General features: G+C 39.5%; 1 protein-coding gene across 1 annotated transcript in view; it reads right to left on the reverse strand.

The window, feature by feature from the left end:
* Positions 1-223: 223 nt before the first annotated feature.
* The window catches only part of LOC146636215 (Fc receptor-like protein 5), a 54,901-nt gene continuing 28,396 nt past the window's right edge, over positions 224-26,728 (reverse strand). Inside the window, exons 13-24 of the mRNA XM_085349476.1 lie at positions 20,356-20,655; positions 19,710-19,970; positions 11,603-11,851; positions 11,232-11,351; positions 11,103-11,118; positions 10,932-10,999; positions 9,804-9,866; positions 9,648-9,707; positions 4,868-4,933; positions 3,714-3,776; positions 677-739; positions 224-257 (exon numbers count right to left, since the gene is read on the reverse strand). Coding sequence (XP_085205602.1) covers positions 250-257; positions 677-739; positions 3,714-3,776; positions 4,868-4,933; positions 9,648-9,707; positions 9,804-9,866; positions 10,932-10,999; positions 11,103-11,118; positions 11,232-11,351; positions 11,603-11,851; positions 19,710-19,970; positions 20,356-20,655 — 1,337 coding nt within the window. The 3' untranslated portion in view covers positions 224-249. The remainder of the gene's footprint in view (positions 258-676; positions 740-3,713; positions 3,777-4,867; positions 4,934-9,647; positions 9,708-9,803; positions 9,867-10,931; positions 11,000-11,102; positions 11,119-11,231; positions 11,352-11,602; positions 11,852-19,709; positions 19,971-20,355; positions 20,656-26,728) is intronic.

Here is a 26,728-nt window from a genome sequence, read left to right on the forward strand (position 1 = left end):
TACCCATAGAGGAACCTATCTTATGTTACACTGCAAAAGCTAACTTTAAATCATGTTTTATTATTAAATGAATACAGATAATATGAACACTAAATGAAAACACCTTGTCTGTACCATATATTATATATATTGTATACTGTATATTATAATGATGATGACTATCACTAAAAAAACTGTACAAAATACTGAACAAGCTACAGACATTTCTGTATAAGAAGCTTGAGGTTGGTTTTACTGCTACAATTCGGTTCAATGACCTGTAAAACAGCCACAAAAAGGACATAGGGATTATCATTTAGTAACAATATTATAAGCTAAAGAGTACAAATAAATCACTAAATATAACAGTCATGTTAGCTTAATTACAGAGGGCACTTCCTAATTTAACTTCAGAATAAACTGCTTCATCAGCTGATGCATGACTCGAGTTTACTGTGACTGGAGAGAATATTATTTAAAAGGCTTAGCTGTAAACTCATAATAAAAAGTAAGTCTTTAACTCACAGGTCAATTAAGTTAGTTCTCAATTGTATCTGAGACAAATACAGAGTATGACATATTAGTGATACAAACTAAAATGTATTCAAGTAAAAAAATAAGTAAAGCAGATTTTCATGTTATTTATTCCAGTTAAATTTTAAGATCATCACTGGAGAGGATGGCAGGCTTTACTTACGCTGGTTGTTCTTGGATGCTCTTTTATTGTGACGGTTGACCTGGGCATACGTTGGACTGTCTTCTAAAAAAGAAATGAGATCTCAGGATGCATTTATGCCGCAGAAAACAATGATATACAGCTGCTGAACTTGTGGACAGCCTTAGAAGTTGACATAAATCGTATGAATTTCATAATATTCTTTACTATTATTATTATTACACAAAACTGTGTGTTTGTTTGTTTGTTTGTTTGTTTGTTTTAACCCCCCTGTGTGGCACCATTCCAGGAAGCATATTCATCAAACTCTGACTTTAAAAACAAACAATAAGTTGATTAACTCTGAAATTGGCAACTCTGTGTCTTCTGTTCCAGAACAGCTGATCAGAGTTAGTTCAGTCAAATCTGAATATGTTCACCCGATGCATGAGCAGAGAAAAAAGCAATCATCAGTGGATCCCCAATACTGCAATTCAACATGCCAATGGGTAAAAAAAATAGCAGACCATTCATTTTAATACCGAGGACCAAGAAATAAGATATGACAAGAGATTGATATTCACAATATGAATGTCAATCTTTAAAAACAGAAAAGAAGACAACAGTATTTTTTTTTTTCTTAATCCTATCCTGTCTGGCAGCTTTTGCAATCAATGTCATGTCCTCAACAGCTGACCTGTCCTAAGTGGCTCAGTGCAGGGAGTGAGCACTGCTGTAAATAAGTCATTTTGGATTAATCTTGCACTACGGATCGGGAGGAGAGCACTGCACAAGAGTCGGGAATTTTGCCACGGAAGAAATCGCACTGTTTGTTCTAACACTGTAAATAAATTCACTGCCACAACCAGGAAAGTCCTGCATTTGGGTCCAGTTCCTAACTAAATGTGATAAACTGTTGTTCCAAACACATTTTGGTTTTTCAAGATCAGCTCTATAAATTTGCTATGGGCGCTTCCTTTTCAGGGTTTATCTGTTTATTTTGTCACTTTTATCCATGTTATTTCAATTATTACATTGTATATGGTACACAATATGACAATGTCTAAGACAGGACAGCCGGGCAGGGGAGGGGGACCTAATAAAAGGAACGAGTACAAATAGAATTGCACAATGTATCACCAACTGCCACACCGGTAAGAAAAATGAACATACAGCACCTGGAACACAAAAATTCAAAAAATGCACCTATACTTGGTACTAACTGAATGAATGTGGAAGCAGTCATGTTAAGTACACAAAATAGCAAACTAATTCAAGTCTAGGATTTCAGTTCTTGTTAAAACATAAACTTCTGCAAATTACCGTAATTGTCGGGCTATAAGCCGCTACTTTTTGCACAAGCTTTGAACCCTGCGGCTTTTAGTCAGGTGCGGCTTTTCTATGGATTGTCCATGATTTTTGTGGTATCGTAAGACGATTTGTTTTGTTTGTTCCGCTGTTGTACGGCACTACGTTGCCTGATCGGGGTTCAAGAGTGGTATGTTGGTCACATGTCTGTCCGCCAGGCAACGTAGTGCCGTACGAAGTAGCGCAAAAAAACAAACTTCAAAGTAGCGCTACGCGTTCAGCGGGAGGCGTGGATGATGAGCGGCGATAAACTTGCGAAAAGCAAGTTATGCCCAACTCCACCAGTGGATTCTGACAGCGTGGAAAAGTGTGAAAACATCCACGATCACCAACGGATTTCGAAGGGCTGGACTGCTGCATGATGGAGAGGAGGACACCGCCACGGCCCTTCTGAGGGTGTTCGACTCTGACACTAACAACGAGGATTTGTTTGGTTTTGAAAGTGACAACGAAGGAGAGAAGCGGAGAGTGGATGACGAAGCCATCCTGAGCCTGTTCGTTTCCGACACTGGAGAAGAGGACTTTGGTGGTTTTAGTGTGCAGGAAGAAGAGAAAGATGGTGGTGAATGACTGACTTTTCTTCTTGTTAAAGCCGTGTCACTGCACCTGAGCCTAAAAGGTAGGCCGAATCTATTTTTCTGGTGTGCTATAGGTTATTGTTATGTACTACATTTGTTACTCATTTATGAAGCACAGTACATGTTTCATACTTGTAATTACCGCTACTTGTACATATACCTAAAAAGTTATGCAAATATGTACCCATAACTTGTTTTTCAAAATATTAATAAAAGTGATGTGTCTCCAAACAGCCATCTCTTTCCTGACAATTCGCTTTGTGCATATTCTCTTACATATGATAAGTCAACATTGAAACACCTGCGGCTTTTAGTCAGGTGCGGCTAATGTATGTACAAAACAGGATTTTCCCCTGATTTTAGCTTGTGCGGCTAATATTCGGGTGCGCTTTGTAGTCCGGTAAATACGGTAATTCACTTGTCAATGCATCTTTATGAATGAGGAAATGAATGTGTCAGTCAGCTGGTTCAAGTCTAGAAGAAGGGGAGGAGTCAGAGAAACTCAGAGTTTATAGAAGAAAACCTGCCAGTGAGCAGGTTAGGTTTACAGAGACTGTCACCCCAGAAACCGACTAAGAGTTGAAGTTAACACTCTTTCTGGAACAGAAAACCCCAGTTTCACTTATTACAACTCAGAGCTGTTAGCTAACCCTGCTTCCTAGAACAGGACAGTACAGACACTAGATAATGCAGAAGATGGACTATAAGACAATCTATGGGTGCACCAACTCTTTGTGTAAGGTACAGATAGAAGAGAAACTACCAAACAAATCTCTTTGAGACTCAGAAGGAACTGATGCATACAGTTGGCCAAAAATTGAAAGGAAAAAAAAACCCTAAACAAAACAACAACACACATCCACAACACAAAAAGGATCAGGCAATTGACAAAGGCAAGCAAACATCAATATCACAGCTTTTGTTAGTGATTTAAACTGTGAGTACATACAAACAAAAAAGTAAAATAGATTCACAATTTTAGAGTTCACAATCATTAATTATGACAGTAAATTATTAATATAAACTAAAATGCATACACAAATAAGAAAAAAGACTTAATTTTTAATCAGAAATTATTATTTTTATAATAATTATCAAGTTCAACACTGGAGATTATAGCAGGCTTTACTTACCCTGGTTTTCCTTAGCTTTTGCTTTATTGTGACGGTTGATCTCGGCATATGTTGGAATGTCTTCTATAATAAGAAAGGAGATTTGAGAATATATTTCTATCAGTGGCTCACTGGCTTACTAAGAATTTTGATTCCCTTGTAGTTGGAGCACACCCTCTGGCCCCCTTTCTTAGAAAGGGGAACCACCAACAGTGAGTGTCCCAGTTCAGAGGCAATGCCCCTGATGTCCATGCAATGTTGCAAAGGAATGTCAACGAAGACAGCCCTACAACATCCAGATCCTCAAGGAACTCAAGGTGAATCTCATCCATCTCCTGCTACCAAGGACCTGTTTAACTACTGACTCCGCCTCCAGTGATGGGTGAGTAATCCCCCTCGCCCCAGACTCAGCACATGATGATTTAATCTTTTTTTTTTTCTTTTTTCTTTTGGGCCTTTAAATAAAGAGAATTGGGTGTACATGTTTTGTTTGGGATTTTCCCCAGTTTACACAAATGTGTACATATGGGGTCAAAAGTATACATACACTCTTACAAATAATTTGGTAAGAGGTCCTTCAGCAAGTTGCACCTTGATCAAGTGCTTTGGGTCACAATAAGCAAGCTTCTGGATTAATTTTTGAGATCAAGCTTTTGGGAAAGCCATTCCAAAGGTTTACTTTTAGCCTGCTTTATCGATTAAAAAAATAACTTTGATCTGTGGTTGTTATCATTGTCCTGTTGAAACACTCAGTTGTGCCCAAGTTTAAACCCTCTAGCTACTGAGTAAGGGTGAAGTTTAAGAATTTAGAGGTAGTCCTCCTTTCATTATTCTAACCACTTCCAGACCTTGGCAAGGTGGTGAGAAATTTGAATAACTTGTACTTACATACAGTTGTTTAGGACTGTCCCATTGGAAAGTTCATTCCCGAAGCTCAAAGTTCTGACATTAGCCCAATTGAAAATATGTTGACTTCACTTAACTGTGTCAAAAGAAATTAATAAAAGCTGAGAACTACCATGATACTCATGCCCTTGATGAGTGTATGTAAACTTTTGACCACAGCTATATGTGTATGTGTATATATACATGTATGTATGTTTATATGTATGTGATTAAATGTGAATGCACTTCTATAACTTATAGATTTTTATATAGACTTATATATTTATTACCGAGACTGCTTTCTAATCTGACTTCGGAGTAAAGTTCCTCATTAGATGCTGCAGGACTTGATTTTTCTGTGAATGGAGAGAAGATCATTTAAAGCACTGATCTGCAGTGTTATGATTACCAATTATAATGTACTTGAAAGGAAGACAATTGATATCTCTACTAAGGAAAAGAAAGAAGGAGTATGATAGCATCAACTGATTTACAAATCTTGATGTAAACTGTGACTACAGACATAAAAATGCATAAAAAGATTTATATTTTCAAGAAAAGATAAGCATATTGAAAAATATTCAGTGGGACTGATGACAGATGTTGCCAGTTATTTCCTTTCTTTACTTTTTTGGGTGGTGTGTGACCTCAACATAAATCAGACTCATATTAAAAAAAAAAAAAAAAGTCAGATTTTTTTCATCCAAAATGTGATACAGAGCTGTTGAATTAATAAACAGATTCAGAGGTGGACTAAAACTATTTTTAAGACACTGAAAAGAAAATCAGCTTTTTGTCACTGACACCGCAGCTAATGCATGCTTATTGATTTTATATATAAGATAAAACAATGTAACAAAAGATTTCTTTGTTGTAAAAATAATTCTCAGCAATAAATATTATACCATTGTGAATCCTGTTTATTTCTCCTTTAATGGTGTCACATTTGTAAGGAAAATGTATTTGTGAGTTGAGCAGCAGCAGAGCTGGGGTGGCGGTAGCTCAGGTGGTGGAGCGGGTCACCTACTCACCGGAAGGTTGGTGGTTTGATCCCAGGCTCCTTTAGTCTACATGCCAAATATCCTTGGGCAAGATATTAACCCCATTTTGCCCTCCGATGCATCCATCGGAGTGTGAATGCGAGTGAATGTTTGATAGAAACACTAAAAACCTTAGATAACGCGCTTGTATGATTGGGTTAGAATGCAGCTTAGAATGCACGAGTTGTATAAAGTGCTTTGAGTGCTCAGTGAGAGTAGAAAAGTGCTACATAAGAACCAGTCCATTTACCATTTAGTTGAGTATGTGGCCTGCGTCCATGAAAAAAATCCATGCCAAATGTTCTCTGCCAGTGTAATGGTAAATGGACTGACTCTTATATAGCGCTTTTCTACTCTCCAGGAGTAAGCACTCTTTACAACATGCCACATCACCCAATCACACCCATTCTCACAAGCACTTTCTCTAAACTCAGTGCTTCCTACATTCATTCACACATTCATACTCCGATGAATGCATCGAAGAGCAAAGGATAGGTACTAGTTGCACATTCTAATCTTGATATCTCTCTTCATTGAAATGACCGCCAATGATGAAAAGACTTGTTTTTCCATTGAGGGAGAGGTTGCTCCCAAACCGTCATACTAGCTCTACCCTGTCAGTCCAGCATATAGCATAGTGCTCTTAGTGTCTTCTCAACACTCTATAATCCATAAGTAGAATCTTGACTCATTGCTGAACACAACTTTCCTCCATATGTTCAGGTTCTAGTGCACAAGTTGCTGACACCAGTATAAGTGGGCCTGATTGTGAAGAACAATTATGGCAGGGCCTCCTGGCAGCTCCATGAGACTGGAGATTTGGTCTGTGAAATTTATTTTGGGTACAATGAGCTATCAGTTATATCATTTTGCAAACCTTAACTGCAAATCTGTAGAAGATGTTTCCTGAGTGCTGACAGGGTGAGGAAACGGTCTTCTTGTGGTGTGATCTTTTTGGGAAGACATCCTCCATTACAAGGATCTTCCTCTTCAATTTGGAGATGGTACCAGGGCCAAATCTGAATAACACTGGAACATTTTGTGGAACTCCAGCTTGAAGTTGACCTATTGCATGGGCAATATCAGTCAAATGTGACATGCTTGGTGCAGATACCAACTGACAGCTGTAGCAGTCTATCCTCACAGGCGCTACTAATCAGGCCCCACTCAGTCACCGGACTGCCGGCCCCTGTAGTAGTTTTTCATGGGCACAACCAGCATACTCAGCTTTATTGCTCAAATGCAATTTCCTTACAAATGTGGTACCATTTAAGGGACCATTTAACAGACTTAATTGCCAAGAAGCCTTTTACAACAAAAAATAATCAACCACATAAAAACGTCCTCTTTTTTTCTCATATATATATATATATATATATATATATATATATATATACTGAGGGGATTGAACTACCAGAAGGCAACATTGCAGACATAGAGGACAGTTACAAATACCTGGGGATCCCGCAGGCAAATGGGAACCATGAAGAGGCCGCTAGAAAGGCTGCAACCACCAACTACCTGCAGAGGGTCAGGCAAGTCCTGAGGAGTCAGCTGAATGGTAAGAACAAGATCCGGGCCATCAACACGTACGCCCTGCCCGTGATCAGGTACCCTGCTGGGGTAATAGGCTGGCCAAAGGAGGAGATAGAAGCCACTGACATAAAGACAAGAAAGCTCCTTACCATGCATGGAGGGTTTCACCCCAAGTCCAGCACCCTGAGGCTGTACGCTAAGCGGAAGGAAGGGGGCTGGGTGCTGAGTGTCAGCACCACAGTCCAGGATGAGACAACGAACATCCAAGAATACATTGGGAAGATGGCCCCAACTGACCGAGTGCTCAGTGAATACCTCAGGCAGCAGAAACCCAAGAAAGAGGAGGGAAACGAGGAACCATCATGGAAGGACAGGCCCCTGCACGGTATGTACCACCGGCAGATAGAGGAGGTGGCTGATATCCAGAAATCCTACCAGTGGCTGGACAAAGCTGGACTGAAAGACAGCACAGAGGCACTAATCATGGCAGCACAAGAACAAGCTCTGAGTACAAGATCCATAGAGGCTGGGGTCTATCACACCAGGCAAGACCCCAGGTGCAGGCTGTGTAAAGATGCCCCAGAGACAATCCAGCACATAACAGCAGGGTGCAAGATGCTAGCAGGCAAGGCATACATGGAACGCCATAACCAAGTGGCCGGCATAGTGTACAGGAACATCTGTGCCGAGTATAACCTGGAAGTCCCGAGGTCAAAATGGGAGATGCCCCCAAGGGTGGTGGAGAATGACCGAGCTAAGATCCTGTGGGACTTCCAGATACAGACGGACAAAATGGTGGTGGCTAACCAACCGGACATAGTGGTGGTAGAAAAAAAAGAAGAAGACGGCCGTAGTGATCGATGTAGCGGTTCCGAATGACAGCAATATCAGGAAGAAGGAACACGAGAAGCTGGAGAAATACCAAGGGCTCAGAGAAGAGCTCGAGAGGATGTGGAGGGTGAAGGTAATGGTGGTCCCCGTGGTAATCGGAGCACTAGGTGCGGTGACTCCCAAGCTAGGCGAGTGGCTCCAGCAGATCCCGGGAATAACATCGGAGATCTCTGTCCAGAAGAGCGCAGTCCTGGGAACAGCTAAGATACTGCGCAGGACCCTCAAGCTCCCAGGCCTCTGGTAGAGGACCCGAGCTTGAAGGATAAACCGCCCGCAGGGGCGTGCTGGGTGTTTTATATATATATATGCACCCCTAATAAATATATATATATATATATATATATATATATATATATATATATATATATATATATATGTATATGTATGTATATATATATATATATATATATATATATATATATATATATATATATATTTATTTATTAGGGGTGCAACGTCGTATGACCCTGAAGGTAAGCGCGTCATGGACTAAAGTAAAACAGTATGTCGGATGTGCCACGCAATGCTCAATTACATTGGTGGGAACTAGTGTGATAGCGCAGTTAGCTCGTTAACGTGTTGGCCGTCCAGCCCCACGCACGGGGCGATCCGCGGTAGCTCGTTAACGGAGATTTGCCGTGTTGTGGCATTAACGTCATTTCAGATTAACGCTGACAGCACTAGTGGGAACACAACGAATATGACTGCACATTTACGGTGACAGCATGCTAGTGCAAAGACAAGTGAAAGCAGACAAAAACAACAAGCACGCATGCTACAAACTTTACCCGAGTCATTTAGACAGCCGTTAGCACATGATTCTCCTCATGGGGACCGGATGTGTTTAATATGCTGCTGAGAATATAGCCCAGAAGAAGCGTATAGTATAGCTGTTATTTTGGAAAGAGCCATTTCTCTGTAATAAACTCTCTTTTCCAAAGATGAGTGATTCCTCAATCAGATATATATATATATATTTTTATTACTTTGTTGTTTCAGCAACATTAAATTTAAAAACTGTACTTTTGAGTTAAAATATATATTTATAATTTTAATAAATGACAAATTAAAAAGGCATGAACAATTTTTTTTCGTATCGAAAAAATATCGAACCGTGACACCAAAGTATCGAACCGAACTGAATTTTGTATATCGTTGCACCCCTAATATATATATATATATATATATATATATATATATATATATATATATATATATATATATATATATATATATATATATATATCATACAGTATGTATGAGTTCATGTACAACCTGCAAACAACCAGCAAAATAAAAAATCCAATAAATTTTATTCTAGGAATATGAATAGAGAGTGAAAACATAGGAAAAAGCTATTTATCTGTCATGCATATATCTAAGAAACAAATGGAAAGCAACTATAAATCACAAATTGGTTGAAAAATACTGTATATAAAGCAGGCAAATGTAATAATATCCAAAATATCCAAATGATCTTCGATGTGTGCAAGATTCAACTCTGGTAATATTTATTAATCCTATGAAAGTAGCCAAGCTTGGTAACTGCTAAGCTGACCTGAAACTGCATGCAATGCAAACAATGAGACTGTTATGACTTTACCTTCAACTCCCACCTTCACCTCTGAGTAAATAGTATGCTCCTGTGATTTATGACGCTTCCCTGTTTAGATAATCATATGAAAAACTTTAATAATTTGAACTTTCTCAATTATGAAAAATTATATATTCATGTTCAATGTTTTTTTTACATACTCACTCTTTTTTCCAACATGTTTAAGCTGAATTACAGAGTATGTAACATCGTGTATTTCACCTGCACCTGTAATGCAAATATATCACATGGAATTAGTTTCCTTAAATTAGAGAAACAAAAATAAAAATACTAACAACAAGAAGATAGCTTTATTTGTAACTACTTTATATATTAAATCATCTCCAGTTTTTTTCCCACATGGGTTACTGATTCATTGTTATGCCTTTTGGTCAAAAGTCAGTAGTTAGTGCATAGTCTGATTAAGTTACATAAGCAAGGTGATAAATAAGTTCAAAGTTAAGAAATATTATAAGTGATTCATGTTAAAAACAGTTAAAATGTCTGGGTTCGAAATTTGCTCAGAGTGAGTCATCGTTATCACAAGTGATCTTTGTGGAGCGAGGGAGCGCTCTGATCATTAACCTATCTTTGACGTATTTTCTCCGTTAATGCTGTGAAAAGTGCTTCGGCAGTATTAAAAGAGTGAACGAGTTCATGTACACGCTAAGAGTGCCCTACACGCTTGTACCTTGGAAAACGTTCGTCTTTGTGAGTATTAATGTGTTCAGAAACAACCTTTATATGTGTTTACCTGGAGTGAACTGCGATGCTAATGTAACGCACGTGTTAAGCTAGGCTAATCTTTAAGTTTGTCATTAAGATGTGTATTAGCTAGCAATTTATTTTCACTTTCTGTATATTTCAGTTACAAATAAGAAATAGCAAGGAGAAGCCTTGAGAGAGGATAAGGTTTTAAAGGATCTTCATGAAAAGCAAGAAAAGCAAGCCTTGTGTGGAAGATCTAGTCTATTTTGTTCGCTAGCTGTCTAGCTTCACATGATCACATGTCGTGAGGGCAGCATAGTCATAATGGTGTTATAGTATGTGTAATTAATATACAACAATAACCTTTGTAGATTCTTTCAATCAAGTAATAAAGGATACAATCAGGTATAAAAAAAAATCTGGTTTATTGTCATTTTACTTTAGTTCAACTGAAAAAAGTTTCATTCTCACAGCTTTTGATTTTTAAATATATATTTTAAATAACATTCTTTTGAAAACAGGTGACCAAAAACTGAAGCAAAGAATTAGAGTTAAGGGTAAATGAAAACTTAAAGAAGAACTGACCATGGTCAAGACAGTTGTGTTTGTGAATTTCACTCTGGTTGACTACATGATTGGTGGTGGTCATTGGACTGTATGGCATAATAAAAACATAACAATTACATGCAAAAAGTCTGATGAACGCATGCATTGCAGGTTAATAAATATATTTACTACAATAAAAAAAATACCAACCTGATGAAGCCTGAATCTGTAAAAAAAGACAATTGTTTCGCTGTTAATGTAAATAAAATTCCCTGTTATAAATGTCGCAGTTATCTTTACATTTAAATTTTGAAGTTTGAATCAAGGAAAAGGTCTCACCCTTTTTTTTTCTAAAGTGATAAAACGAGAGCAGGACAATAATAAAGACAGAGATTCCACAAGCCAATCCAACAATCAACCACACAGGCAAAGAAGAGCTTTCAGGACATAACACACCTACTGCAAATTCAAAGAAATAATAACAACAATAGAAATAAAATAATAATAATTATTAGAAAAAACATTTAAAATGGTAAGATAATTGCAAAAGTAGAATCAAATGACTTCAAACTTCAGAACAGCCAACATTCTTTATGGAGAGCACATCACTTTATTCTTTATGATGACTGTACTTAATGATAATCATGCTAGTTCTCAAATATCAAAATGGTTTACAAAAAAACTCCATCAAATGTTTTGATCCTGCTCACCTTTAACTGACATCCAGCTCTGTGCTGACTCTCTTCCTGAGTACTGACACTTGTAGAAACCTTCATCAGACTTTGACACTGCAGAGATCTTCAGCTCCCCTCGGGGATCATTTTCAATAAGTTTGTCATTGTGATAGAAAAACACATTGGAAAGTATTTTTTGTGTTCTCAAACTGCAGCTCAGACTAACAGAAGCTCCCTCAGTCACAGGATGAACAGGACTCACCAGGATTGGACCATTACCATCATCTGTGAAACAATCACACACAATTGTTTCAGTCACATCAGCTGGTGCACACTTTTAGAAAAGAAAAGAAAAAAGAAAGAAGACATAATATAGGAAGAGATAAGAATAGATTGCACAAATGCTACAAATGGCTTTTAAAATCAATCTCTGATTTCCAATCCTGAATATTTAAAAACTATTTTCTGTTTTGTTGCTTACAAATAACCGCACAAACCAGTACAAATTAATTGGGTTCGATTATAATAGTAGTTTTTAATAGTTAAAATAGTTGCGAGTATGTTAACCCTTTGAGGTCCACACCAAGAAAAAAGCAATGGAAAAAAAAAATTCTCTTTGCATTTCTTATTGACTTGGGTGAGTAATAACCACAATCAATATTTTTTTTTCAATAGACCCTGTAGTTTTTAAAATATTGATCTCTACTAAATGGTTGAGATGTCACTTAATGGTTAACGTATGAAATGTCATGCAAATACAAGTACAGTAGATAATACAGTTGTAAAGAAAAATCAAATAAAGGGCCAAATTATAATTCAATTAATAACAAAAACTATCCAGGGCATTGGATACTAGGGCTGGGCCATATTATACTGTTCACGGTAATACCAGTATAATGTTAGGCAACGATAGGAAAATGAAATATCGCGATAGAATGAGTAAAACGCGCATGTGCAGTGCCTTTGTTTTCATACGCACATGGCCGATTGTTGAGTGAAACAGATGAACCAGAATTGGTTTGTAAAAATGGTGCAACTTCAGTGATGTGGAACGGGTTTGGTGTTTGTCCGTCAGATACACGACAAAGCACATTTTTTTGCAGAACATGCAAGCGGCCGTCATTATTGTCGTATTTGTCGGACTAAGATGCTCTTAAATCTGGGAGTAATCTGGGTCCTAAATTCCGTCTTTTCAGGTCAAACGAACACTGCAGCATCACTGAGAGTTAAAAACTGTCTAAATTCTTTCATCTTTAATAAAACGATCAGCATTGCTGCTTTACCAGGTGTAACTATGAAGTTTAACTTCCAGGCATCTATGAAAACAAAATTTATTACATTTAACAGAGTTAGAAGTTAGCAGGAAGCTAGCGGAAGTTAGCTCGCTAGTTTCGCTAGTTACCTAAGCATGATATTGCATGTTCTGACTGAGAGATTTCTGGAAAAATTCAAACGTACAGCTCTGCTATCACGTCCAACATAAATGAAGACAGGAAACTAAACAGCAGTGACGTTTGTAGGGTTACTGAAGTTGGGCTAGCTGGTATATAATGATGTGCTACCTGATCGCTAGCGACACAGCTATGTTAGCATAACATAAACAGTGAAGCTGGAGGACAAACACTAACACTTTTCCACTTATAAAAGTTAACGTTAAAGTTCCTGATAGTTAGAGACAAATGCAATCGCATGGCAGGATGCTGTAAACGGACCAATTTTCAGTCAGGAGAACAACTGAGATAATCCATCCACAATACAAGGTTAGTCATTAATATACTGCAACAACATGGGAATAGAGCAGAATTCATTCATTAATAAATCAATGGTACAGAAGTGGAGGAAGCAAGAAGAATGAGTTTAATAAAGTTTGATTTATCTGACTGCTTTGTTTCGCTTAATGTGCCTTATAATCCCGTGCACCTTATGGTCCGAAAAATACGTACTGCACACTGCAGTTTAATGTTGCAAAGCACCTCTTTTTAACTTCAGTGGATATTATACATGGTTATGCTCAGGATATGTCAGCCCATTTCTACTGGAAATGCCTTTTGGTTAAACTTTCAGCAAGGAATTTGCATTTGCACTGTTACATTTTTATAAAGCTTTAATGTACATAAAAACCAGCTTCTTGTTTAAGTGAAAATAAATGGAAGGTTGTCTTTTTGCGCTAGTAATGTTGTGGAGTTGTATTTTGTCTCGCATCAATTGTATCGTCGGTTATATCGTTATCGCAAATTTTCAAATATATATCGTGATAAATATTTTTGGCCATATCGCCCTGCTCTAATGCAAACTGCATTTCGTTGCCCTGTACCTGTGCATGTGCAATGACAATAAAGTTGAATTCTATTCTAATTCTATTAATAAGTACTATATGGACGCTAAACAATTATATGGCTAAAAATCACATGGTCTTGTGGCATGACACTCATGATACCATCCACCTTCAACCACAGTGTGTTTGAGGTCATGGTTTCATATGAAGCCAACAGGGCTGGCAGCTCTGGAAAACCTCCTGTGTTGTACCAGTGCCAAAGACTTCACGCCCCAAGGACCTCAACAGCTACAGGCCGGTGGCTCTGACATCCCACCTGATGAAGACCCTGGAGCGGTTGGTCCTGGCTCAGCTTCGGCGCCTAATAAGCTCATCACTGGACCCACTTCAGTTTGCCTACCAGCCTGGCATTGGAGCGGATGATGCCGTCATTCACCTCCTACATCGTTCCCTCGCTCACCTGGAGACCGCTGGAAGCACTGTGAGAATCATGTTCTTTGATTTCTCCAGTGCCTTCAACACCATTCTTCCCTCGGTTCTAAAGGACAAGCTGGTGAACTCTGGAGTGGACCATCACCTCACTACCTGGATCCTGGACTACCTCACCGACCGACCACAGTATGTGAGGACTCAGGGCTGTGTGTCGGACAGGGTCGTCTGCAGTACGGGGGCCCCACAGGGAACGGTTCTGGCTCCGTTCCTCTTCACCATCTACACTGCAGACTTCTCCCACAATTCCACCCAGTGCTTCCTGCAGAAGTTCTCTGATGACTCTGCAATAGTCGGCCTCATCACTGATGGGGACGACAAGGAGTACAGAGGTCTGACCCAAGACTTTGTGGACTGGTGCCAGCTGAACTACCTCCAGATCAACGCCAGTAAAACCAAGGAACTGGTGGTAGACTTCCGCAGGCACAAGCATTCTCCACTGCAACCACTGAACATCCAAGGTATGGACATTGAGGCTGTGGACAGCTACAGGTACCTTGGTGTTCATCTGAACAATAGACTGGACTGGACTCATAACTCAGACGCCCTCTACAGGAAAGGGCAGAGCAGGCTGTACCTGCTGCGGAGACTCAGGTCGTTTGGAGTGGAGGGCCCACTCCTGAAGACCTTCTATGACTCTGTTGTGGCTTCTGCTATCTTTTATGGTGTGGTCTGCTGGGGCGGCAGCATCTCTGCTGGGGACAGGAAGAGACTGAACAGGCTGATCCGAAGGGCCAGCTCTGTTCTAGGATGCCCTCTGGACCCAGTGGAGGTGGTGAGTGACAGGAGAACGGCGGCTAAGCTGTCATCCCTGTTGGACAACATCTCCCACCCCATGCAGCAGACTGTGACAGCACTGAGCAGCTCCTTCAGTGGGAGACTGCGGCACCCACGGTGTGGGACGGAGAGATTTCGCAGGTCTTTCCTCCCCACTGCTGTCAGACTCCATAATAAAGACTTTAACTGATCAAGCACACACATCCATACATATGCAATAATACTAAGTGCAATAATCCTTTCTGTCATCGTTGTATTTTTACTCAGTTGTATATAGTATTTATATTTGTATTCTATTTTTATCTTATTGTATATTTATTTTATTTTATTCTACTGTATATAGTATTTTATTTTATTCTATTCTGTACAGTTGTGTACTGTATTTATTCTTATTGTATTCTAATTGCCTCATAACTTTTGCACTGTCCACTTCCTGCTGTGACAAAACAAATTTCCCACGTGTGGGACTAATAAAGGTTATCTTATCTTATCTTATCTTATCTTATCTCCACCAGTATATTGCCAACAAACCAGATGAGTGGGGCTTTAAATGGTTTTGCCAAGCAAGTTCATCTGGCATCATCCATGACTTGCTGCTGTATCAAGGGGGATCTACATTCTTCAATGCTCCCCTCAGTGACAAGGAACAGAAGCTACCTCTAAGGGGCCAAAGTTGTAAAAAACACTAAGCAAACCCATAAAAGAACCTCAGCTCTTCACAAGTTTCAGCTTGGTCCAGAACTTGCACACCTCCTTCGGTGTCAGGTGCATTGGTACTCTATGACCAAACTGCACCGGTGGAGCTCCCCTGATGGCAGACAAAGACCTGATGAAGAAGGGCCATGGAGCCTGTTATTACAGGTCTGGTGAAGGTCTGATTCCAGTAAAATGGTCTGACAGCAAATGTGTCAACCTTCTAAAGAATGCCTGTGGGTTCAAGCCTCTTATATCGGTCAAACGGTGGAGCAAAGAGTCCAATGCAAAGATCACCATTCCATGCCCATCACTCATCCCTGTATATAATTAGCATATGGGAGGAATTAAGCTTTCTGATATGCTATTACACCTGTATAAGACAAGTTAAACATACATCCCTGACTTGAATACCTGATCTACAAGAGGGACTGTGCCCTACTAGAGCTGGGCGATATAAGATTTTTTCATATCACGATATGTTTTTTTCATTTCAGGCGATAACGATATCTATCACGATATAAGCCAAATAACTATATTTGTAAGATTTAAATGTGCCGTTGCTCACAAGTAAAATGTGAAATAATCAGCAGCTTGTTTTTATTTAAATATTTATTTCCCATAATAAGTTCAACAGGGTAGATGTACTTAAGGAACATGAGACTTTTTCAGATAAATAAAGGCAAATATTGCAAACTACACAAAAGGCAGCCGCTAAAGCGTTTAAGTTTCAAAATAGAACAAACGAAACAGACTACTAAATTGTCAATTCCACTTAGAAACAAAATATTAATTCTAAAAATAAATCTTTGTTTTACAGAAGAACAGACAAAACTGACTAACTTTTGTCAATATCAAATAAACTGAGAACTAAAAGGAAATTCTCAATCTCTCCTTGTTGTATAGCTTAGCTTTTCAAACAGTTTTAACAGTTACTTTAGTCTGACAAAAGCCGAATGACGAATTAGCGCTTCCAGTCAGAGACTGAGGCTACGTCCACACGTACACGGGTATTTTTGACACGTGACGTGACGCTGCGGCTGTGATTGGTTCGGCTCTGCGCTACTTAATTTGGATTGGCTGTTCTCTTTTTTATTTTTTATTTTTTTTAAGAGGACAAGAGCGGCGAGGTCTATCGCGATAGTTTAATTTTTCTATCGAGAAAAAGTTATATTGCGATACATATCGTTATCGTTCTATCGCCCAGCTCTAGTTTGCATCCATTCAGAAGTGCTTAGTGATATAGATATATTACAATATATATTAGCAATAATATAGATATGTAAGTATATTACAGAAATGGGTCTATTATGTTATAATGTACACGGTATGAAGTATGTTGTGAATATTCTATAACTATAAGTATGTACAGGCTGTAGTGAGTACAAGCTATGGACAGGATATGGACAGGATATAAATATGAAAAACTATACAGAATATGAAATAAATAACTTTACAGGAATCTGAGATATACAGCTATACAGAAATGGGAACTATGCAAGTTGTAAACAGTTGTAGGGTTAAAAATTATCGTATGTACAGAATGAAATTATAATTTTGACTTCTCAGAAAAATTTATTTACCAGCTACTGTACTTTGGTTAAAAGGTAATTAGTTGTGATATTTGTGATTTCCACATGTTACTCTTGATTTTTACAGTATTTACTAATGTTAACTCAGAAAGTTACAAAAATTACTTACTGAGGAAATTATTTCAGCATATTCTTGCTGTGCTAACACTTAATGGGATTTATCAACAGCAATGGATAAACAAAATGGGAATAGTGGTCTGATATTATGACAAATAATGAATTATAATAACATTAAGTTTTGTTAGCATTAGCACCATAAAGTGACAAATCAGCCGTTTGGTTGGGCAATCATGTTTAAATGATTAAACATTTAATTTCACATTTTTAATGCTTTCAAGTGACATACATCTGTTTAGTAAGTCCTCTAACACTATCATATATCAAAAAATTATATCTTCCTACCTTAGTTTCATCAAAAACACTCAAAATATGTTGGATGATTTTTTGTTTCTGACTTCCTGGTTGGGAGAGTGATAAGAAGAGCCAACCGTTTACATTCACAGTGCCTTCTGGTGGATTTTTTGGCATTACAGATGTAAACCAATTGGTAGAAAAGATTCAATAAGGTAGGTCAATTTCAGTGAAAGCCTCAGTTAGATATAGGGCCTGAAAATGTGCTCTACCAGTTGGTTGAGCAAAACTCTAAAGGTCAAGAGAGCTTTTGTAAATACTTTGTTAATTGTAAGCCATGGTTAAAGATATTTTAAATCATAACCCTAGATGTACCAAGTGATGCACTGTCATTTACGCCAGAATTTAAAGCTAAACACACATGTAAGAGCTATATTAAAATAGATATTGTTGCTGTTTTATGATCATAATCGCTGATTAAATAGAAGCTATAGAATAATAGAATAAATAGAAGCTAAAAAGGAAGTCACAATACATACAAAAAGGAGAAAATTGTGTGGGAAATGCTGCACTAAAATGGCGTTATATTAATCTACAGATTTACTAACGTGTTAGAGTAGTATTTTGAGAATTTTGATTTTATATGCATTATGGCCATTGAATACTGGTATTTCTAGATTTTAAGGAAGTAACATTTCTGTTTTACACAGACAAAGATTTTGATACTCCGGGCTGACAGACTGCTTTTTCCTCCAGGAGCACCCACCCGCACCCGGTGGAGCTTGAGTTGTCTTCAGCTTGTCCTGACCGCCCATGCCAGTCTTGTCCCCCACCGGGAAAGCAGTCAGTTTTGTCAGTTCTCAGGCGAAGAATAAAGTTGGAGTGAGAAGTGAGGTCTCTTATGTCATGTTTGTTTACCTCCACATTACTATAAAATAATTTTTACAGCAGTTTTTAGGATCTTTAGGTCTTTAGGATCACGAATGTCAATTTAAAAAAAAAAAATACAAAATATGACATTAGAGAAAACATGAATGGGTCAATGTTGTTGCCAATCATTCAGCCAACTTAGGACCTAATGAAAATAATAACCAAAGACTTCTTGAAATGTAGTTTATAGAATATGTCTATGAAGGTTCTCAGTCATCCAGGTCATCGTAGTCTAAGGAGCTTGGAAAGAAAAGCGTCTGGACTTGTTTAAGTTGCTTGAAGACATGGGATGGTGGGACTCTCCACCATTTGACCCTAGAACTGTAGAAGCTTCTCGGATGAGAGGTGAAACCTCTTCAATCAACTTAGAGAAGTCTAGATGCTATTCTTTCCAAGCTCCTTAGTTTATAGAAATTATTTTGTTTTTGTTTGTTTTTTTGTTTTTTGATCAAAAAAAAACAGTGGACCTAAATATACATACTTAAACAAACAGACCTTAAATAAAAAGAATTACAATTACTTTTTTTAAATGTATATTTTAAGCTAAAGTAATTTTAAAAGACTGAGTCATTTAAAGTGGAAAAAAAATATAATAGCAGTTTTTGGGAAGGTCACATTTTTTTGTTTATAGGGTAAAAAGAGTCAGATTTTTTAAGGAAACATGTCTTTGCTTACAAAGAATGCTGTGAAACATATATTATGTAACCTTATTATTAAGTAAGACTAAACCATTTAAATTCGGGTTTTTATATGACATGCTAAAGGGCTGTAAAGTTGTGTAAAAATGGTGAATGAAATATTGTATGTTAAAAGAAAAAAAAATCTTTGAAATGTAAAATCTGGCACTGGCTAAAATTTGGATGTAATTTGTTTCAATCAATAAAGTTACTTTGTAGATATACCTAAAACTGCCATTGTGTCGCACAGAATTCTGTAACATTCAGAGGGAAAATTGGATAAATATTCACAATATGTGTCTTCTAAATGGTTGAAATGGAAAAAAAAAGCAGTTAAGGAAATGTGTGTAAAAACATACCATGAACAGTGATGTTGACTGCACTGCTGAACTCTCCTGATCCAGACTCACACCAGTACACTGCAATATCTGACTTTGATGTGTTGATGTTACATGTGGATCCAGTCATTCTCCTACAGTCAGAGTACAGTCGGCCGTCCTCAGAGAACTTTCTCACTCTCCACTCAGCGAACTTTCCCTCACAGGTCAGTGAGACAGAGTCAGAGGTGAAGTGTTGCACTCTGTCAGGACTCACTGTGAGAGACGCTGCTGAATGAACATCTGGAAACAACATGCAGTGAAGAGACAAAGCTCACAGATGTTAGGATTCAAAATATCGTGATGAAAATGTACCCTATTTATCCAAATCCTATGTGCGAAATAATGACTATAAAAAATAAAATGAATTTAAATATCCAAAATAAAAATACTCATTGCAAAGAACAAAAAACGTTTAAAAAAATAGTTGTTTCCATATTATCACATTATACAAGTGCAAAAATAATGAAAAGAAACAAAGAAATTCAGTTTGATCATAAATAAAAATGGAAATATTCAATATACACAGACATTAAATTGTCGTTATTGAATTTTAATGAGCTGATTTTTGGTGAAAAGAGTTGACATAAAATTGGTTTATTGTGATGATAAACAGAATCAAACTGACCTGCAGACCAGACAAATTTTGGTTGACTGTGATCAGTGTGATACTCTGGGTCTCCTCTTCCAGCTCTGCACGCATACCCTGCTGTGTGTGTCTGTCCATGAATGATGTAGGAGTTGTTTGCAGTCCTATTGCCATCAGGTAGCAGCTCATAACTGGAGGATTTCTCTGATAGATCAGGAACAGCTTTATACCAGTAGATGTGCCATCCTGCAGATGGATGTTCAACCTCACAGTTCAGAGTTACTGAGGCTCCAGGACTCAGCCATGATGGAGACACAGTGAGGACAGGACGGGCTTTATCTGTTGAAAAACAATTTTCTCAGCAAACATGTCTAGTAGCATTTCTTAAGACTGAATTAAACTTTTCACCATATATATATGTATATATATATATATATATATATATATATATATATATATATATATATATATATATATACATATATAGGTCTGCGCTGATCTACAATACGGCAGCAGTGATCAGTGAGATGCTTGGCTACAAGTTGAACAGCCACAAGGGGCAGTACCCTTCATGGAGAAGGAGGCTAGAGGGCAAGATCAAAGTAGCACGGAGGGAGGTTAGCCAACTAACGGAGTTGCAGAAAGGTGCGGCAAAGAAGATGCATAAGAAATACAGCAAGCTGTCCATACCTGAGGCCTTGGAAACAAAGACTCACAGCCTTGGCCAGCCGCTTGAGGAGGTACACCAGAGAGATAGAAGGCAGGAGAATAAACCAGCTGTTCTCCACAGAACCAGCAAAGGTGTACTCTCAGTGGCAAGGGAACAATAATAATAATAAGAGAACAGCACCACCAAGGCTGGAGACGGAGCAATACTGGAAGAGCATATGGGAGAAGGACGCAACCCATAACGGCAATGCTCAGTGGCTAGTGGATCTGAGGGCAGACCATAGCGACCTCCCTGAACAGGGTCCAGTAACCATCACAGTGGCAGATATCCAAGAAAGGGTCTCCAGTATGAAGAGTTGGACAGCACCAGGGCCCGACATGGTTCACGCCTACTGGCTAAAGAAGCTGACTGCACTCCACGAGCGTCTGGCAGCACAAATGAACCAGCTGCTAGTTAACGAGAGACACCCGGAATGGCTAACTGAAGGTCGGACGGTCCTGATCCCCAAGGACCCCAAGAAGGGACCGGTCCCCTCCATCTACCGACCAATAACCTGCCTCAGTACTACATGAAAGCTCCTGTCAGGCATCATATCGGCTAAGATGAACAGGCACATGGGTCAATACATGAGCGGGACACAGAAAGAAATTGGCAAGAATACCAGAGGCGCAAAACACCAGCTACTGGTAGACAGAACAGTCAGCCGAGACTGCAAGACCAGACTGACCAACCTGTGCACTGCCTGGATTGATTACAAGAAGGCCTATGACTCAATGCCCCACAGCTGGATACTGGAATGCCTAGAATTGTACAAGATCAATGGGACCCTAAGAGCCTTCATCAGGAACTCAATGGGGATGTGGCGCACAACACTAGAGGCCAACTCCAAGCCCATAGCACAAGTCACCATCAAGTGTGGGATCTACCAAGGAGATGCTCTGTCCCCACTGCTGTTCTGCATAGGCCTGAACCCCCTCAGTGGGATCATTAACAAGACTGGCTACGGATACCGACTACGGAACGGAGCAGTTGTCAGCCACCTCCTGTACATGGATGACATCAAGCTGTATGCCAAGAGTGAACGAGACATCGATTCACTGATCCACACTACCAGGCTATACAGCAATGACATTGGAATGTCATTCGGACTGGAGAAGTGTAGTCGGATGGTAGGGCTGGGCGATATATCGAGTTTTTTAAAAATATCGATATATTTTCATACGAGATATAAGATGTGACAATATCGTTTATATCGATATAGTCTATGTTACGTTGTGGAGCCGCAGGTTTGCCTCTCTTTCGTCCACTTTTGTCTCTCCTTCACTGAACACAACTCCCCCTCCCCCATAGCTTCACCTGCAGGCAATGACAAGATGAAAGCGGAAAATCTCCGTTAGCGAGTTACCGCGGATCGCCCCGTGCGTGGGGCTGGACGGCGTCAACGTGTTAGCGAGCTAACGAGCTAACCGTGCTAACGACATGCAGCCCGGAGGGGCTGCACGGCCTAAAATCCTTTCATTTTCTCAAAACTCGACAGTGCGCCTTATGTATGAATTCTGGTTGTGCTTACTGACCGCGAACCGATTTTATGTGGTACACAGCACTCAGCAATCTGTCAAAAAATGTTCTAATATGACTTTGCTAAGCTACGGAGCTGCACCGCTTGATGGATTGTCGGAGGATTACGGCTACCGGGGAGGAGCCTCGCAGAGTGATACGTACTGTGCTTCAACGTAATATTACCGTACTGTGTGTTTATAAGGACCACAAATGGCACCTGTTCAGAGACGTGGTGCAGCTGTGAAATCTGTCTCTTTGTTATTATGCTCAGCGTCTATTAGTTTACATTTTGACTGCACAATTGTGAGCTTTTTGTTATGCACAAAAACAACATTGTTTTCTTTTATTTATGGACCATGATTATTTAATAAATGCTGATAATTTATTTTTGAGTAATTTCTTCATGTACATCTACGCTGTATGTAAAGAAAAGTGCCCGTGTGACATCTGGGACACAGTGTGACTAAGAACTCTCTTTTTGTTCTTAACTTATGGCTTTTAAAAAAAAAATCGAGATATATATCTTATATCGCCATGCAGCTAAAAAATATCGAGATATGAATTTTGGGTCATATCGCCCAGCCCTATCGGATGGTAACAAAGAGAGGGAAGGTAGTCAGAACTGAGGGGATTGAACTACCAGAAGGCAACATTGCAGACATAGAGGCGAATGGGAACAATGAAGAGGCCGCTAGAAAAGCTGCAACCACCAAGTACCTGCAGAGGGTCAGGCAAGTCCTGAGGAGTCAGCTGAATGGTAAGAACAAGATCCGGGCCATCAACACGTACGCCCTGCCCGTGATCAGGTACCCTGCTGGGGTAATAGGCTGGCCAAAGGAGGAGATAGAAGCCACTGACATAAAGACAAGAAAGCTCCTTACCATGTATGGAGAGTTTCACCCCAAGTCCAGCACCCTGAGGCTGTACGCTAAGCGGAAGGAAGGGGGCCGGGGACTGGTGAGTGTCAGCACCACAGTCCAGGATGAGACAACGAACATCCAAGAATACATTGGGAAGATGGCCCCAACTGACCGAGTGCTCAGTGAATACCTCAGGCAGCAGAAACCCAAGAAAGAGGAGGGAGACGTATGTATGCAAACACGCGTTGCAACTTCTTATCTTGTTCCCGTTTTTTATTTTGACAGCGAATGCGCACCTGCAGACCACTTATGTGCAGCCCTGGTTATTTCGCTTGTCATATTGCAGCCACAGAAATTCTTTTGTCCATGAAACCATAAAGCTGCACTTTCTTTTTGCCTTATTGTCTGATTTGTCATAACTTTTCCGTTTTGTGGTAAGCTTTTCTTTGGCTGTCACTTCTTCACCCTGACCTGTCTTATTTGGCTCAGCAGAACTAAAATATTGTGGTGAGCTCAGACAAGGAGGAGACGGAGGTATCGTTTGGTCTTGCTTCCCGTGAGCTAGCCAGGGAGCACAGCCGTTTATTGACATCTGCAGAAGAACACTGCCGCTAGCTAACTGCTCAGCGCGGCAACAGCACAGCAACAACAACAACACACAGGGCGCCCTCTGACCCCGGAAGGACACACCGTCGCAGCGAGAGGGCGTCACCCGTCACTATGGCAACATAAACAAAACATAACTGTACAAACAGAACCCCGAACAGCCCTGACCCGCTACAATATATATCCTGCTGCTTTTACACACGCACTCACATAACGCTCAGCGATTCTCTGCGCGATCAACCTCTCACATGTTTAAGCTTGCTGCGGGAGATTTCACTTGTCATGTTTGCATAGTAAGCTAACGATTGATAAGACGATGTCAGAGGAATTGGTGCGCAAATTATCATCACTCACCAATCAGTGCTGTCGCTCTCTATACACAGTTCGCGCGATTGCAAAGTGAAAGCAAAAAACAAGCGCAAATTCAAATGCGATTTCAATATGTCACATATTGACAGTGGCTCACCGATGCCAATGACATAATTACCCAGCTACATTTCCGAAAGAATGCAAAAGCATTGACATATATTTTTCCTTCCTACGATAGGCCGACGGGCAGGGCAGAGATAGATTTTGGTAGCCCGACTGGAAAAATCGCTAGCCCCGGGACGTCGGGCTAGTGATTTTGCGAGCCCTGTATCTGATTGAGGAATCACTCATCTTTGGAAAAGAGAGTTTATTACAGAGAAATGGCTCTTTCCAAAATAAAAGCTATACTATACGCTTCTTCTGGGCTATATTCTCAGCAGCATATTAAACATATCAGGTCCCCATAAGGAGAATCATGTGCTAACGGCTGTCTAAATGACTCAGGTAAAGTTTGTAGCATGCGTGCTTGTTGTTTTTGTCTGCTTCCACTTCTCTTTGCACTAGGATGATGTCGGTGTAAATGTGCAGTCATATTTGTTGTGTTCCCACTAGTGCTGTCAGCGTAAATCTCGTTGAAATGACGTTAACGCCACAACACGGCAAATCTCCGTTAACGAGCTACCGCGGATCGCCCGTGCATGGGGCTGGACCACATGTCTTTTAGATCCAATCCCTTCTTCACTCTTTAAAACACTTTTGACTTTTTGAGGCTGAGCTTTTATACATGATGAATTGCTCTCTTCAGTTGGGTGTCTTCCCTGCTGCCTTTAAAACGGCGGTGGTGAGGCCCCTTCTGAAGAAGAGCAATTTGGATTGTAATGATTTTAATAACTACAGACCTGTATCCAACTTACCATTTTTAAGTAAAATCTTAGAAAAACTTGTTTTTACTCAGATTAATGACTTTTTGAATGATAGACAGATCCTGGAGATATTCCCGTCTGGATTTAGGGTGAACCACAGCACAGAGACTGCTCTCCTAAAGGTTCTAAATGATCTTAGATGTAACTGGGACTCCCAAATGCTCTCAGTCCTGGTGCTACTGGATCTAAGCGCAGCCTTTGATACAGTAGACCACGCTATTCTTTTAAACAGACTTAAACACATGGTGGGCCTCTCTGGTGCTGTACACAACTGGTTCACTTCCTATCTCTCTGACAGAACTTTTATGGTGAGTATGGATACATGCTCCTCTAAGATCCATAAAATGACATGTGGTGTGCCTCAAGGGTCGGTTCTAGGCCCTGTACTTTTTAATTTGTATATACTCCCTCTCGGCGGTGTCATCAGGAGGCATGGAGTGAACTTTCACAGTTACGCTGATGACACGCAGCTGTACATCTCTGTGTCTCCTGATGACACCAGACCAATGGATGCCCTTTTTAACTGTATTTTAGATATAAGATCTTGGATGTCAGAAAACTTTTTACAGCTTAACCAGGACAAAACTGAAGTTTTAATCATCGGTCCTGAGGCTCAGAGAGAGAAACTCTTGTCTAAATTAGAGGCATTTTCACTATGTCCTTCGCTACAAGTGAAAAACCTGGGTGTTATTTTTGACTCTGAGCTTGGTTTTATCCCACATATTAAACATGTAACCAAAATTGGATTTTATCATCTAAAAAATATAGCCAGAGTCCGCCCTATTCTCTCTCAGGCCAACACAGAGATGTTGATGCATGCTTTTATTACCAGTCGCATTGATTACTGTAATGCCCTGCTCTCTGGTCTTCCTAAGAAGAATATTTCAACTTTACAACTTTTGCAAAACTCGGCAGCTCGTGTGCTGACGAAGACCAGAGGGCGGGCCCACATTACACCGGTTTTAGAATCGCTGCATTGGCTCCCCGTGTGTTTCAGGATCGATTTTAAAGTTCTTTTATTGGTTTTTAAATGTCTTAATGGTCTTGGGCCTTCTTATCTCTCAGATCTGCTTTTACCATATGAACCCTCGCGGACCCTGAGGTCCTCTGGTGCTGGCCTTTTGATTGTCCCTAAAGTCAGGACACATACTCACGGAGAGGCAGCTTTTCAGTGGTATGGTCCTCGTCTGTGGAACAGCCTGCCAGAGGACCTCAGGGCCGCAGAGAACGTACATGTTTTTAAGAACAGGCTCAAGACCCACCTTTTTAATTTAGCTTTTACTTAGCGTTTATTTATTTTATGCTTATTTATTCTATCCTGTTATTCTATTATTAATTTAGGCTTTACCTAATATTTATTGATTTTATTCTTATTCATTTTTTAATCTTCTTACTCTATTTATATTTATATTTATATTGTATCCCGTTCTTATTTATTTTATCATTTTACCCTGTACATATCCTATTGTGTCATATCTCCAGTG

This window comes from Diplotaxodon limnothrissa, linkage group LG3, assembly GCF_057381915.1.
Source record: "Diplotaxodon limnothrissa isolate DT_005_m linkage group LG3, D_limnothrissa_male_GT1.1, whole genome shotgun sequence".
Classification (NCBI taxonomy): Eukaryota; Metazoa; Chordata; class Actinopteri; order Cichliformes; family Cichlidae; genus Diplotaxodon; species Diplotaxodon limnothrissa.